Source organism: Fukomys damarensis, unplaced genomic scaffold (genome assembly GCF_012274545.1).
Source record: "Fukomys damarensis isolate Sample0158 unplaced genomic scaffold, DMR_v1.0_HiC HiC_scaffold_19, whole genome shotgun sequence".
Classification (NCBI taxonomy): Eukaryota; Metazoa; Chordata; class Mammalia; order Rodentia; family Bathyergidae; genus Fukomys; species Fukomys damarensis.
In genome coordinates, this window is record NW_022900931.1 from 67436903 (window position 1) to 67449133 (window position 12231).

General features: G+C 53.9%; 1 protein-coding gene across 1 annotated transcript; it reads right to left on the minus strand.

The window, feature by feature from the left end:
- Positions 1-1793: 1793 nt before the first annotated feature.
- On the minus strand, positions 1794-12226 carry Hspbp1 (HSPA (Hsp70) binding protein 1). Its single transcript, XM_033766122.1, has 7 exons — positions 12215-12226; positions 10779-10983; positions 9314-9538; positions 4716-4871; positions 4528-4624; positions 3848-3959; positions 1794-2232 (listed from the first exon to the last, which is right to left on the minus strand). The coding sequence occupies exons 1-7, from the start codon at positions 12224-12226 to the stop codon at positions 2158-2160; spliced, it is 882 nt and encodes a 293-aa protein (XP_033622013.1). The 3' UTR covers positions 1794-2157.
- Between the last annotated feature and the right edge of the window lie 5 nt (positions 12227-12231).

The following is a 12231-nucleotide window of genomic DNA, read 5'->3' on the forward strand; positions in this document are numbered from 1 at the left end:
GATCGAACTCAGGTCCTTGTGCTTGTGAGTCAGGCAGCCGAACCACTGAGCCAAATCTCTGGCCCCTATCCGTGGCCCCCCCCCCGCAATATGATGGCATCAGTGACACATTGATTTTTGTATTGTTTTGGTTTTGATGTTAATGGGGATTGAGCCCAAGGCCTTCCCACTGAGCCGCTGAGACAGGATGTCCCTAAATCCCTAAATTGCCCAGGCTGGCTGGAACTTGTGACCCACCTGCCTCAGCCTCCCAGACTACGAGGATGACAGGTGTGCTCCACCAGTACGCCCATTTACCACCCGAACAGCTCAGGAGCTAAGGGGCGGGAGGGTGGTTGCACCTAGCCATCATGGAACCTGAGAAGGAAGAGCCCTGCAGGACATGGAAAGCTGCAAAGGCTGTAAGGACTGAAAGTTGGGCCTCCTCTCCACCCTGAGAAATCTTTCAGATGCTGCTGCTGCTAATTAAAACTGAGACTTCTTAAAAGTGCACGGGGAGAATGCTTTTTCCATCCTGTGCATGTTTCCATGTGAAGGAACTTTAGTTCTCCTTCTGGAAGTCTCCACCCTTTCCAGGGTGAATGATTATTCCTGCTTAGCAAGGCTAAAACCATTTTCTTGCTAGCACTAGTGGTGATAAAAGTGGCAATTTATCTCCAGTTCTGATGCTGTAGCTGCCTCTGATTCCCAGGGAGATCAACTGAAAAAAGCCAGGTGTCCAGGAGATGCCAACCCACAGGAGAGGGGTAAGCCTGGCCCCAGCAGAGCCCAGGCACAGAGACAGAAGCACCACTGTGGGACCAGCCCATGGCTGCTTCCTGGAGATTGCACTTGGCCAAGGATTAACCACCCTGAGTTCAGCTTCCTTTCTTAAAAGATAGGATCAGCCAATGCTGGGCAGCTTTAAGACTTAGTGAGACCATGTTTCAAAAATTAAAAAGGGCTGGGGAGGTAGCTCACTGCAAAGGCCCTAGGTTCAAATCCCAGTACCACTAAAACAAGACAGGCCCAGCATCCATCAGCACTCCTAGTTACAAATGACGAAACTGCCTTTAGAAGGAACATGTAGCTTGGCGTGGTGGCACATGCCTGTAATCCCAGCCCTCAGGAGGCTGAGGCAAAAAGATTGCCTGGAGTTCAAGGACAGCCTGGACTACATAATCAGATGGTCTCAAAAAGAAATGAGCCAGGTGGTACATTTGTAATCCCAGCACTTGGAAGGCTAAAGCAGAAGTTCAAGGCTATCTCAAAAAAAGAGTCTATTAAAAGGATGGGGCAGTCCCCCTCAGATCTCAGAGGGCTTTAGAGTTGGACTTGGCACTCTGCAGTCAGAACAAGGCATAAACCCAACTAAAAGCCTGCTCTGGGAAAGCAGTGGTGTCACTGATGGCACCCAACTTGGACATTCCAGCCAGAACCTCTGCCAGAACCCTCTAGAAGTCAGATCCATGGGCTTCCACTTTGGCCGTAGAACACACCCAGGTTATGGCCTCCTCTATCACCAGCCCCAGCTGGACTTCCCCACAGATTCTATTGGTGGACCTGAAGTCACATGGGCATCCCACCACAAGGGATGATGGGAAAAGAAAATGGCTTCTACCTTAGAACTGCCAATCAAACTGGGGAGAATTTAGGGACACTGTGTAGTCAAAAAGGACAGATGTGGCCAGGGATTTAGCTCAGTGGCACCGTGCCTGCCTTGCAAGTGCAAGGTCCTGAGTTTGATCCCTGGTACCAAAATTTAAAAAAGGACAGATTCTCCCCACAGTTTCAAGAGTCTGGAGATGAAAGAGACAACAGCTTCATGGATGATAAAGAGAACACTTTTATTGTCCCTGCAGTGGCTCCCCAAACCCCTTAAATTTATGCCTGTCTGCCCTCCCCAAGGCACCCTCTGGAGGAGATGACAAAAGTGGCCGTGAAGGGGAGGAAGAGAACGCCTTTATTGGAAGAACAGTGCAGACACAGACTGGGGCATGACTCAGCACAAGAGTGGGTTCCAGGAGCCAGCACCATCCTCGGAGTCCCCTCCAGGGGGCTGCCCAGAGATGGGTGGCGCGACAGGACCCTGTGATCCCTTGGGAGAGGGCATTGCGGAAGAGAGGGAGGCAGGAGGCCTGGGGTTCCCACCGAGAGAGGGCGAGAAGCCGCCTGGTTTCACCGATCCATGCTGTCATCCGTGGGGCTGGAGAAGCAGGTCTGCAGGAGCTTCTCGCAGAACTCCAGCTCCTCCTGGAATAAGGCAGGGGGTCCTGACGAGAAGGCCAGGGCTGCCTCCAGCACACTCACCAGCTGGCATACATCTACCTGCCTATCCAAGAGCCACCAGCCTCGCCAACCATGCTGAGACCCAGATCGACTCCCTTCTTGCCAGCTCCGAAGTGCTCAGCTGGGACCTGGGGGCTCCCACACTGCGTGCTCACAGCAGCCACCTTAGGCCCTTTTGGGCTCCCAGGAAGTCCTCTCATTACTCCCAGTTCCGAGCCCCTTCCTCAGATTTGTACCTGAGGAAGACAAGAGAGAACGCACTGGCAGGTTAAACCCCATAATCAGAAGAAATAGCTCCGTGGCAGAAAACTCCAAAAACAAAATCAAGTTGGAGGAAAAAGCAGCCAGGCATAGAGGTACGGACCTGCAGTGTCAGCTATTCAGGAGGGTGGGGCGGGAGGATGGTGCGAGCTCACATGTCAGGATAGGCAAAGGCCAGGAAGGAATAGCTCATAAGGGAAAGCTGGCCAGCCTGGTGTGGTGGTGCACACCCAGGATGTCACACGGGACGGGGACGCCGGGCCTGCTGCGGGCTGAGGAGTGTGGACCGGCTCAGCCTCTGTCCTAACGGGAGAGTCCAAAACCCCAACTTTCACCTTTCACGTCACTCAGCCCTATTCCCTTCTTCAAATGCATCCTGCAGTGATACACACACAGGTGACACGAGCAGAAGGTGACTGATGACCACTGCAGCACTGCGGATTAAACCCAGGCCTGCACATGCGAGGCAGCACCCGACCACTGCACTGCGTACCTGGCCCCCCTTTTTTTTTTTCTGGTACCGCGGATTGAACTCAGGACCTGTGCTTGTGAGGCTGGCGAGGGGCCACTGTGCTAAATCCCCGGCCCTGGCCCTTTCTTTTTGAGACAGATCTCAAGTTGCACAGTCTGGGCTCAAATCTGTGACTGCCCTGCCTCAGCCTCCTGAGTAGATGGGATTACAGGTACATACCATAGCACCCAACAAAAAAGGTGGTTACTTTTTTTTCTTTGTCATACTGGTTAATGGACCCAGGGCTTTCCCATTGAGCTACATCCCGCCCCCCACTTTAACTTTTATTAGTACATGTTTGCAGTACATGTTTATATTCAGCCCTTTTTATTTTTGGTACCAGGGATCGAACTTGGGACCTTGTGCTTGTGAGTCAGGTGGTGGAACCACTTAGCTACATCCCCAGCCCAAGCCCTTTTTATTGTTTGAGACAGAGTCTCACTAAAGTCAATAAATTACCAAGGCTGGGCATGAATTTGCAATCCTCCTGCCTCAGCCTCCCAGAGTGCTGGGATGACAGACATGGGCCACCACCACGCGGCTTCACTGAAATGATTAAATAACAATGAATACACAAGTAACTGTGATCAATCACTTGTCACTCACCTATCTAATGAGTTATCACTTATCTATTTAACTAGACAATGCATTATTTATCTATCACTTGTCATGCATTATCTAATCAATTAAAGAACCGCCATTTACTTATCAGTTCGATGAGATTGAATGAGATCTCCCCTGCTCCTCCGGCCAGCGCACAGTGAGGCAGAGAGGCAGATGCAGCCCGAGCCCAGCCCGTCCGCGTACCTGGTACTCCTCGCGCTGCTGCAGCAGCTGGCAGCGGTGTCGCAGCAGCTCCTCCAGCCCCAGCTCTGGCTCCCGGCACTCGCGCACGCCCTGGGGGAAGTCCGTCACCAGGCTGCAGGGGACGGGGACAGGAGAGCCTCAGGGACCCCGCCACAGACCCAGGCCAGGTTCCCCTCCACCCCGCAGCTCCACGGCAGCTCGAGTGTCACTGCCCCATACTGGTTTCAGTTTCCCTATCTGCAAAATGGCCCCCGGCTGTCTCCCTTGGCCCCGGGAATCACAATGAGACTGATAACAGGTGTGCGGCATGGCGCCAGACACAGGGCCACACTCAGAGCCTGCTGCTCCATTGATCCATTCCACCTTTGTTTTTGGAGACAAGGTCACACTATGTATGTAGCCCGGGCTGGCCTTGAATCTGTGGCAATCCTCCTGCCTCAGCCTCCCAAGTGCTGAGAGGACAGGTGTGAGCCATCACACCTGGCCACTCTGCCTTTTTCTAAATACTAATCTGATCGTAATGGTGAGTGGACCGTAGACCTTCTCCTGGGGTGGCCCCGCAAGCTGTACAGGTGAAGAACCGAGGCCCTGTGACCTCGGCATTCTTGAACTCCTCCCCATACCCACAGGTTGGTCCGTACCCGAGGTACCCCACCACCCACTGTGAGGCCCCCACACACCTGCACAGGGCCCCGAGCACGTGCTCATGGAAAGGGCTGTGTTCAGTCCGCACGAGGGCCACCAGCTGCTGGACCATCCCCATGGAGCACAGGGTCCCTGGGGAGGCGGTGGGTCAGAGGGCAGCCCCTGCCCTGCACCGCCCCTGCCCGCGACCAGGCACACACTCCCCTCACAGAGGCCGCCCCACCTTTGTGCTCGGGGTGGCCCACCAGCAGGTTCTGCAGCAGGAACGCCGACTTCACCTTGAGCTTCTGCACCTGCTGCTGCATGGCCCGCATCAGCACCGAGAAGCCATCCAGACTGAGGAACTGCAGCAGCCCTGCCTCCTGCTCCCGCACAAGGCCTGGGGAAGGGAGGGCCGGGAGGTCAGGGTCAGCACTGCTGCCACCATCACCGTCATCATCACGACCATGACCATGTCCCGAGCATGTCCACCATCACCACCATCACTGTCACCATCCAATATCGCCATCGTGACGATCAACATCACATCCTCATCACCACCTCAAGCTCCATCTTCGCTGCTCTCTGTGGGCCTGTGCTAGGTTGGCAGCAACTCTGAAGCCTCCTGGAGGTACAGACCACAACCCATCTAACTCACCATTCAAGCACAAGACTCAGCGGTTTTCGGTGCATCAGAGGTTGGGCAACCATCACCACTGCACGACCAACCCCAGAACATTTTCATCACCCTGGTACGCATGAGCTGTCCCCGCCAGCCCCCATGTCTATGCCTGCCTACCCTGGACGCTTCACGGAAGTGGATTCACGCATGAGGTGGCTTGTTTCACTCAGCACAGCACTTTCAATGTCTATCCACGCTGGAAAGCCTGCTTTCATGGCCGATGGTGTTCCACTGTACAGATACTCTGCTTTTTGTCTGTCCACTCATCCACTGATGGGCACATTACCTTTTAACCCTCCCAACTACCCCAGAAGTTAGAGAACTTACAGATAAGACAGCTTTGGCTTAACTGTTACTTCCCACCTATTTCACAGAAGAGGAAATTGAGGCCCCGGACACAGGCTATCTCTAGAAGACCTCTGAGAAGGCTTTGGCCGTGCTACCAGAACAGACTGGCACCCTAGGCCTGACATGCAACAAGTATGCTGTTCCAGTGGAACTCATCTAAACCTGGAGTGGATGAGGTATTTTCCACTGAACACAGCTTCACACCAACCACTGAAAATCCTATGTCTGAGTTGAGATCTGCTTTAAGTGTACACTAACGCCCAGGTTTTGAAGATTTGGCATGACTAAAAGACGGAAGGCATTTCATTAATATTTCATATCAATTATGTATTGAAATTTTAATAGTCTAGATATAGTAATTTAAACTAAAATGTTACTTTAAAAAAATAAAAGAGCCAGGCGTGGTGGTGCACACCTGTCATCCCAGCACACTGGGAAGCTGAGGCAGGAAGATCACAAGTTTGAGCCCAGCCTGGGCAGACCCTGTCTCAAGATTAAAAAAAAAAAAAAAGGATTAAACCAGGCATGGATGGTGCACACACCTGTCATCCCAGCACACTGGGAAGCTGAGGCAGGAAGATCACAAGTTTGAGCCCAGCCTGGGCAGACCCTGTCTCAAGATTAAAAAAAAAAAAAAAGGATTAAACCAGGCATGGATGGTGCACACACCTGTCATCCCAGCACCTGGGAGGCTGAGGCAGGAGGATTACTGTAAATTTGAGGCCAGCCTGGACTACACAGCAAGACCCTGTCAGAAAAAAAAAAGAGCCACTGTTCACTCCCCTAAGACTCCTCCTAGGTTAACGCCATCAGCCCTGCGCATCTCCTGCCCTCCACCCCCCACTGCCTTCCCCTCAAGCAAAGGGCACGGTCACAGTTGTCACCACAGGCCATAATTCCCCTTTCAATGTGCTGTGCTTGCTCAGTATGGAAGAAGTGAGCCCTCTCTCTGAAGCCACACCGAGCAAGGAGGAGCCCCAAGTGCTATTACAAAGTGACAGCAGACAGAGAAGGGCTCAGGTAATGGGGCATGCAACTGCAGTGGCCAACACATGTCACGTGTCCAAGACACCACAACAGGGCGTGAGCCTTCCTCTGAGCTGCACGTGCGGCCATGCAAACTCTTCAACAGACGGCTACAGTCCCAGCCTGGGAGGCAGAGGCAGGAGGATTGCAAGTTTGAGGTCAACCAGGATTATGTAGCAAGACCTTGACTTAAAAATATAAAACAAGCTGAGCGTGCTGGCGCATGCCTATAACTGCAGCACTCAGGAGGCTGAAGCAGGAAGATCACAAGTTCGAGGCCAGCCTGGACTACATAAGGAGGCCCTGTCTCAGAAAAACAAACAAAAACAACCACAATAAAAAAAAAACACATCATTCTGGTGGGTAACTTCTACTTAATTTTGCTATAAAACTGCTGCTCTAAAACAAGTCTCTTTTTAAAAATCCTAAAAAGCTAGACACCTGGAGCCAGGCAGATGGAGTTGCAGTGTCTGCAACCTCCCCTGGGCCTGCCCTGCCCCACTCCACACAAGAGCCCTTCGGATCCTTCCCTGTCCACATCTCTGCAGACACAAAGCACCACTCAGGAGCGCAGCGGGTCCTCAGCCTCACAGGCCGGCAGGGAGCAGCCACAGAGCAGCTTGGACAGGGTCAGCCCATGCCCACCCCCAACACGGAGCTCCCTGGGGGCAGCCGGGCCACCACAGCTCACCCAGGAAGAGAAGATGCCAGGGTGGCTCTGCCCCTTCCCGCTTGGGCAGCCACCGCTCTGTGAGTGTCCGTGGCACCTGCAGCACCACAGAGAGGACACAACCAGGCAGATGCCCAGCACAACCACAGGGCCCATGGAGCACCAAGGCACAGCCTGCGCAGAGCCCAGCTCACTCCCGCAGGCTCCGCAACAGCCACAGGGCAGGGGCTCCACAGGACACGCCCAAATCCTGAGCCAGAGGGACAGTGAGAGACCAGATGCGACCTCTGCTGGGTGGGGGACACAGGTGCAGAGCAGCCCACAGGTCTGTGTCAGGTACAGGCATGCACGGGGGAAGGGGCTGTGCAACACACTTCGCACCACACACACACTCAAGACACGCACACCTAGTATACACCACACCCACAGCACCCACGCTCCACGCCATGCACACGAGACACACTCACACACACACATGCACACCATGCCACGGTACACACTGTGTATCACACACCTGCACCAGATCCACACCACCTCCACACACCCTGCACCCCTCACACATGGTGCCACCACATCTGTTAAAACCCTGGGAATAGAAAGGGAACCCAGCAGCTCTTCTGAGAAAGGGGCTCAGGGACACTGTCCCTGCACTCTTCATACCCCTTGTACTGTGAGCAACGTGGCCACCTTGCAGACTCTCTTACACTGTATTGAATTACTTTTCCTTTTTAATGAGAGCTGCCCAGAAGAGCACTCTGCCGGGTTCCCCCCAGCTCTGGCTCCAGCTGCCCCAGGGCCCAATCCCTCACCATCCCTGTGGCGCTGCCCACCTGTCCCTCCTCCCTTGGGCCCCTTCTGACTCCTTCCTGCCCCCCCCCATGAGGACAGGCCACTGGAGAGTGGGCGCAGGACCAGGCTTGGTGCAGAGGTCACCATGTGACCCCGAAGCCCCCAGGTGCCTACGCCAGGGAAACGAGAGTATCTGAGCATCCCCCCCAGACCACACACATCGAGTGCTGAAAGAACCCAGATGTCTCCTGGCGGGGAGTGTGGAAAAACAAAATGTGCTGCAAGTCACTGGGCCATAAAAACGTGCAGACACGTGTTACCCAAGCATGAGCCTGTGCTCTGTAAAGAAATCCAGACCGAAAGCCACATGGGCCTGACTGTTTACACACAACATCCAGGGTGAGCACATCAGACAGCAGTAGGAGGCTGCTTCCTGTGTCTGGGGTCTCACGTGGGGACAAGACAACTCTGGGAATGGACCAGAAAGTACTCTAAATTTCGAGTTCAAAAAGGGTAGGTTTGGCACTTGTAAATTTTATCTCAAAGCAGCCGCTTCAAATCCCAGCACTTGAAAGACTGAGGCAGGAGGTTTGCTGCTAACTCAAGCCCAGCCTGGGCTACACAGTAGCACTGCATGGTGAGAATGTGTCTCAAAAGCGGAGGAAAAAAAAAGCTGTTTAAGGGGTTTCATATGCAGCAAGCACAAGAAGGGCTTGGACTGCTCTGTGTCCATGCGGGGCCTCCCTGGCCTGTTCTGTCCTGTGCGAGGGGACGTGATCATCTCAACCTCAGTAGGTGTGTGAGGACCAAACAAGCACCCCAGGGACCCTGGCTTTCAATCTGGGGGTTGCACACACACAGCCAGGTCTCTGTCCCAGCCTCCATTTCCAGAGACTGATGAGGAAAACTGCCTGCTGGAAAAGCAGCACCCATGTGGAGCCATGGCAGGTCTCAGCCCAGGGCTCTGGTATGTGGGCATCTCCAGCTGTTCTGAAAGGCCCCAAGGGGGACAGGGCCGGAAGCCAGGGGTGCACAACTGTAATCCCAGCACTCAGGAGGCTGAGGCAGAAGGAGCGCCAGGAGTTCTAGGCCACCTTAGGCTATACAGTGAGTTCAAGGCCAGCCTTAAGTTCAAAGTGAGACCCCATCTTGAAAAACTGGCAAGATGCTGGGGTGAGACAAGAACAGCCTCTACTGCTGCCATCCCCACCTTGCTCCCAGCTGCCAGCGCAGTCCTGTGGCACAGGGACTCGAGGGTTGAATGGGTGCAGCAGGACGCTCCTGGAGGACAGCCCTGGCCCAGCCCTCCCGGTTCTGGGATACTCACAGGAGATGGCGAAGAGCGCCTTGACGCGGACAATGTCACAGGTGTCGCGGTCCAGCAGCCGCAGCAGCTTGCGCAGGGCACCGAGGCCCAGCACCTGCTCCTGGATGGCCGCCACGTTCTGGCTGCAAGTGCCGATGAGTTGTGCCGTGCGCCACCGCAGGCCAGCAGGGCCGGACTCGAGGTAGCGGCCCACCAGCAGGTGCATGCCGGACAGCTGGCAGAAATCTGTGTGCGCATGTGCGGGGGAGGGGGCAAGGGGAGGGGTCAGGGCTGCGCTTTGCCCCGCCCCCAACATCCTAACTCCCCAACCCTCAGAATGGGACTGTGGGAAGCAGGTGGGAAAGGCGGGTATGCTGGGCACGGGTCTCACTTGCGGGTGACAAAGTTCTTGAAACAGACAAGAAGCGACAGGTGTGCTACATGGTTAATAAACTAAATCCCATGGGACTGTCGACTGGGAATGGTTCTTTGTTATTTTGGGGTTTTTTGGTGGGTTTTTTTTTTGGGTTTTTTTTTGGTTTTTTTTTTTTTTTTTTTTTTTTTTTTGGTACTAGGGATTGAACTCGGGACCTTGTGCTTGCAAAACAGGCGGTAGAACCACTGAGCTAAATCCCTGGCCCTGGATAATTCTGCTATGGGAATTTTACCTAAATAAAAAACAACTGGGCAAACACATGAGAGAATGTCCCTGTACCCCATCTTCACAAGCAATGTGTCCTTATTGAAAAAAAGGATAAGCCAGGTGTGCTGGCACATGCCTGTCATCCCAACACTCTGGGAAGCTGAAGCAGGAGGATCACTAGCTCAAGCCCAGCTTGGACAACCTAAGTGACTTAGCGAGACCATGTCTCAAAATTTAAAATAAAAAGGGCTGGGGATGGAGCTCAGTGCAAAGGCCCTGGGTTCAATTCCCAGTATTGCAAAACTAAAAACAAAAGCCCCCGTGGACTGGGCTGGGATGCCCTGCCCAGCAAGTCTGGGACACTGGCATCGTGACAGTGCCCTAGGCCTGCTTATAATGCTCCTGACCAGGGTGCTGCCCACTTATCTGCCCTGCCCCTGGAGCTGTGCAAGTGGAAACCCCTGTGGCCCTGACATCTCAGCCTCACCATCCCATGGACACAGGAGGTAAACAGGATCCCCTAAAGCTCTAGATACCTGCCCATGTTCACAGTGCCAGAGCCGCATAGCCAGACTCTGCGCCATGGAAGTGTCCCCTACTCTTCAGTAGAGGTGGGGTCCCACAGGCCCTGCTGCATGAGAGTGAGCCCCACACTGCAGCCCTGTGAGCCCCCACCACTGCAGGGGAGGCCTGGCGGCCTAGAGGGAAAATACCAGCCAGGGCTTCCTGGGAAGGGGTGGGCCACAGCAGTCACCATGGGTTCAAAGGCCTTGCTCGTCATGGTGACACGGGACAGGCTGGAGGTGTCGAGAGAAGGGCAGAGGGGACAGGACAAGGGGATACCTGCAGCATTGTCCATGTTCTCACACAGGTCAGCCAGCAGCTCCAGGGCCCCCTCACGCTCCTCCTGGTCAGTGGCCAGTTCAGTCTCCCCTGCTGTGGCAGGCGTGGGCTGAGATAGCACTCGGAGGCAGCTCTTCATCTGCTCCACCTCCTCCCGCTGGCCCCGGAAGGCAGCTGACATGGCCTCCTGCAGCCACTGCCGGCGCTGGGGACGAGAATGGAAAAGGTGTGGAATGGTAAATCATTAGGGAATCATAAATGACAGTTGTAGCCTGGTAAGCCATACCTGGCATCCCAGCACTTGGGAGGCTGAGGCAGGAGGGTCACTGAGAATCTGAGGCCAGCTTGGGCTACACGGTGAGTTCAAGGCCAGGCTGAACTGCATAGTAAGACCAGTCTCCAAAAACCAAAACTAACAGTAACACTGATGACGATGACAGCCAACACTGTTCTTTCCACCAAAAAAATATCTCCCGAGCACCTTTTTTTATTCAGGCTTCTGGGTACTGGGACCTCTACCCTGAGCCAGCCAGGCAGAAACTCTTGCCCAGTGAAGGGAGGGCTCATATTCTGGGGGAGAGCAGATGACAGAGAAAGCACAGCATGCAGTCTGACACGACAAGATGAAAGGCACCCTAGGGCAAGGTTAACCAGAGTGGGGCTGAGGACAGCTGAAGTGGACTTTACAGTGTGTGAGGGACCACGTGTGAGGAAACATGTAGGTAAGGAGCCAGGCGTGGTGGTGCGCACCTGTACCCCAGCTACCAGGGAGACCCTGTCTAAAAAAACAAGAAGGACCGGAAGTGTGGCTCAGTCGAAGAGTTTTCTCTTCTCAGGGTTCGATCCCCACTACCCCAACCACCACCAACACAAAATTACATATAATAAAACTTGCTGTCAACCTTCGAAAGGTCTCATTGCTCACAGGTAAGGAAACAGCCCCAGAAAAGTTGTGCCCCTGCTCAAGGCAAGGTCACACGGTCAGCAACTGGCAAGGCCTAAAGCCAAACAGCTACGTGTAGGGCATGTGTGCAGCCCTGCTGAACTACAACCTCAGAAGCACCCTATGGAGTACTGTTATTACTAATCTTATCATGACCAATTTTAAATGAATGAATAATTTGAGATTCTGATAAATATATACAAGGCCACACTGTTACACCCTGCTGAATCCAGGTCTGGGAGACTTTTTTTTTTTTTTAACCATGAGGCTCTTTTGCCTCCCTGAACAGTGCTGGGATCCAGGAATCTGTCTCCTCAGACACCTGACATCTGACGTTTAGCCTACAATGACCCTATCCAGCACAAATACAGCCCCCCAGGCCTCCACATCTGGGCTCCACCCCAGGCCCCAGTCTCTGGCTCCACAAGCCACACTTCCCAAGACATCTCTATCCCAGGCTCCTCACCGCAGCTTCCTGGGTTCCATACTTTACCTCCTCGCTCATGGGTT